Source organism: Pteropus vampyrus, unplaced genomic scaffold (assembly GCF_000151845.1).
Source record: "Pteropus vampyrus isolate Shadow unplaced genomic scaffold, Pvam_2.0 Scaffold252, whole genome shotgun sequence".
NCBI classification, from domain to species: Eukaryota; Metazoa; Chordata; class Mammalia; order Chiroptera; family Pteropodidae; genus Pteropus; species Pteropus vampyrus.
Genome location: NW_011889033.1, coordinates 1,180,267 through 1,182,461, shown reverse-complemented (window position 1 = coordinate 1,182,461; position 2,195 = coordinate 1,180,267). Strand labels below are relative to the sequence as shown.

The window sequence follows — 2,195 nt, the reverse complement described above, 5'->3', positions numbered from 1 at the left end:
GTGTTTCTTAAAGTCCTATTGCTTGTGCCGTCAAAAAAAAACCACACAGATGGAAAGATACTCACATTAGTATTTATAGTAAGATGAAAAGATACATTAGTATTTATAGTAAGTAAACTAATCATAATTTTAAAATAATTATGGGAAAACATATACAAAAGGCTCCCAAATATCAGTATTCCTTAAGAGGCTTTAAAATATTTATAAACTTTGGAATAGGTATTCTGATCTTAAGTATATATCTAAAAGAAGCAATTTTAGATGTAGGAAATGTTTTACAAATATGGTTGATTTTTACAGAGTCAATTATAAAAAACAAAATGTTATGAACACTAAACCCAACAATAGGAAACTAATTACGGACCCATTCACTTGGTAGACCGTAATACAGTATTAAATGATATTTAGAAAGAATTTATAACAATGTAGGGGGAAGGTTTATGCTGGATTGTTAAGTGGGGGGAAAAATGGATACAAACTTGAAGATGTCTCACCAGCACTGGCAAATATAACAATAATTACAATGAAAAGAATCCTATGAATCCATAGGGCTAAAAGAAATATACCAAGATGTTAAAAAGTGATTGAACAATGGCATATTCAGTGATTATGTTCTTTCTACTCTTCTGAAATGTCCAAATTTTCTATATAAAAAAAAAGCATGTGTGTATTTATAGTGAGAGATAGAAAAGAGTAAAATATAGATTTTTTAAAGTTCAAAATGATCACAAAATGAAAATACGCCAAAATTTCCAGTAAGAAATATGTCTTTATATCAATCTATACACAAATTTCTATCAAAAGGATAAAAATGACTGTTCAAAAATTAAATACAGTTAGAAAGTACAATGTAAACTAAACATGATCGTACCTATATCATGAGCTCTGGGGAAGGTAAAATTTAAGGGTGATTATACTACATAGCGGGTCAATAAAAGTTGTATGCAGTAACATGATAAACGGCAAACAGAAAATGATTTGTAAGAAAAAACAAGCTGGATAAACATTTCTCCCATCCTGGGATCGCATTCTTCTGAATCAGAGGATCTCACGTGGAAGGAGATAAAATAACCTGGGTGTGATTGGAATTAACTAACCAAAGACAGATTTCAGCCACCTCCTTGATTTGATCTAACTTGTTTACATTCATGCAGAGTGATGGGCAATCCAGCCCACAGGAAACCATCATGGCAGACAACGGGCAGACTTTCTCGGCAGACCTCACAATTGTAAAAGTCAATATTTGCCAAACCTGGCCATTCCCAGGTGGCTCCGGTGAATTCTCTTGTCCGCTCATGCCTGTCTTTCATGTAGACATAGATTATATCTTACAATAGACCTCAAAGAGGGAGGCAGCTGCGTGCATTCGGTAGAAAATAGAAAATGGCATGGCCAGGTTGACCGCAATTATCCAGGGTTCAAAGCCAAAGACAATTTCCTCCAATCCGTTGTCATACTCGGGGCGGCAGCCGAAGGCGGGAGGGATCCACAGCTGCAAGAGAAGAGAGACGGACGGTCCATACTGCCTCCGGGGAGGCCTCACACAAACCCTAGGGGCCCACCTGGACACAGGGAGACTGAGTCACACCTGTCGCAGTGATAAGCGGTCTCTACAGCATTTCTGACCCCCATGGAGCCCATCAGAGCCACTGAGCCCACCTGACCCTGCTCTCCCTCCGCCCTGCTCCTGGAGGAACGCTTTTCAAACCCGTCTGACCCCCTCCAGCTCTGCAGCCCCCACCTTGGTCGGGCCCTCAGCTTCCCCCGCACGAACTGCTGCAGTGCCCCCCAAAGATCACCCCACTCCGGTGGGTGCCCTCATCCCACCCCCCACAGGCTACAGGAGAGATCTGTATGAAGCACACATAGGACTTTGTCACTCCTCTGATTGTCACTCACCAGTGGCTCCAGTCGCCTTCAGGAGAAAGTCCAAATTCCCTCAGTGATAGGGCACCCGTCCACGTCTCCATGTCCCTTGTCACGCCCTTTCCTCCAGCCTCCCCGGGCTGTGCACAACCCCCAAATATGCCCTTCTCTCCCAAGTCTTCTTTGCTCCTGCCTCTTCCTCTGTCGGGGACTCCATGTCTTCCCTCTGATAAATCCTACCTTCCTGCAAGTCCTGAGACACCACGTCCTCCAGGAAGCCCTCCTTGATCTAACTAGTCTTCAGGAACTCCCTCCGTGTTCCTACAGCC

General features: G+C 42.5%; 1 protein-coding gene across 1 annotated transcript in view; it reads right to left on the bottom strand.

The window, feature by feature from the left end:
• Window positions 1–1,283: 1,283 nt before the first annotated feature.
• OTOP1 (otopetrin 1) overlaps window positions 1,284–2,195 on the bottom strand; it is a 30,046-nt gene continuing 29,134 nt past the window's right edge. Inside the window, exon 9 of the mRNA XM_023520187.1 lies at window positions 1,284–1,492. Coding sequence (XP_023375955.1) covers window positions 1,322–1,492 — 171 coding nt within the window. The 3' untranslated portion in view covers window positions 1,284–1,321. The remainder of the gene's footprint in view (window positions 1,493–2,195) is intronic.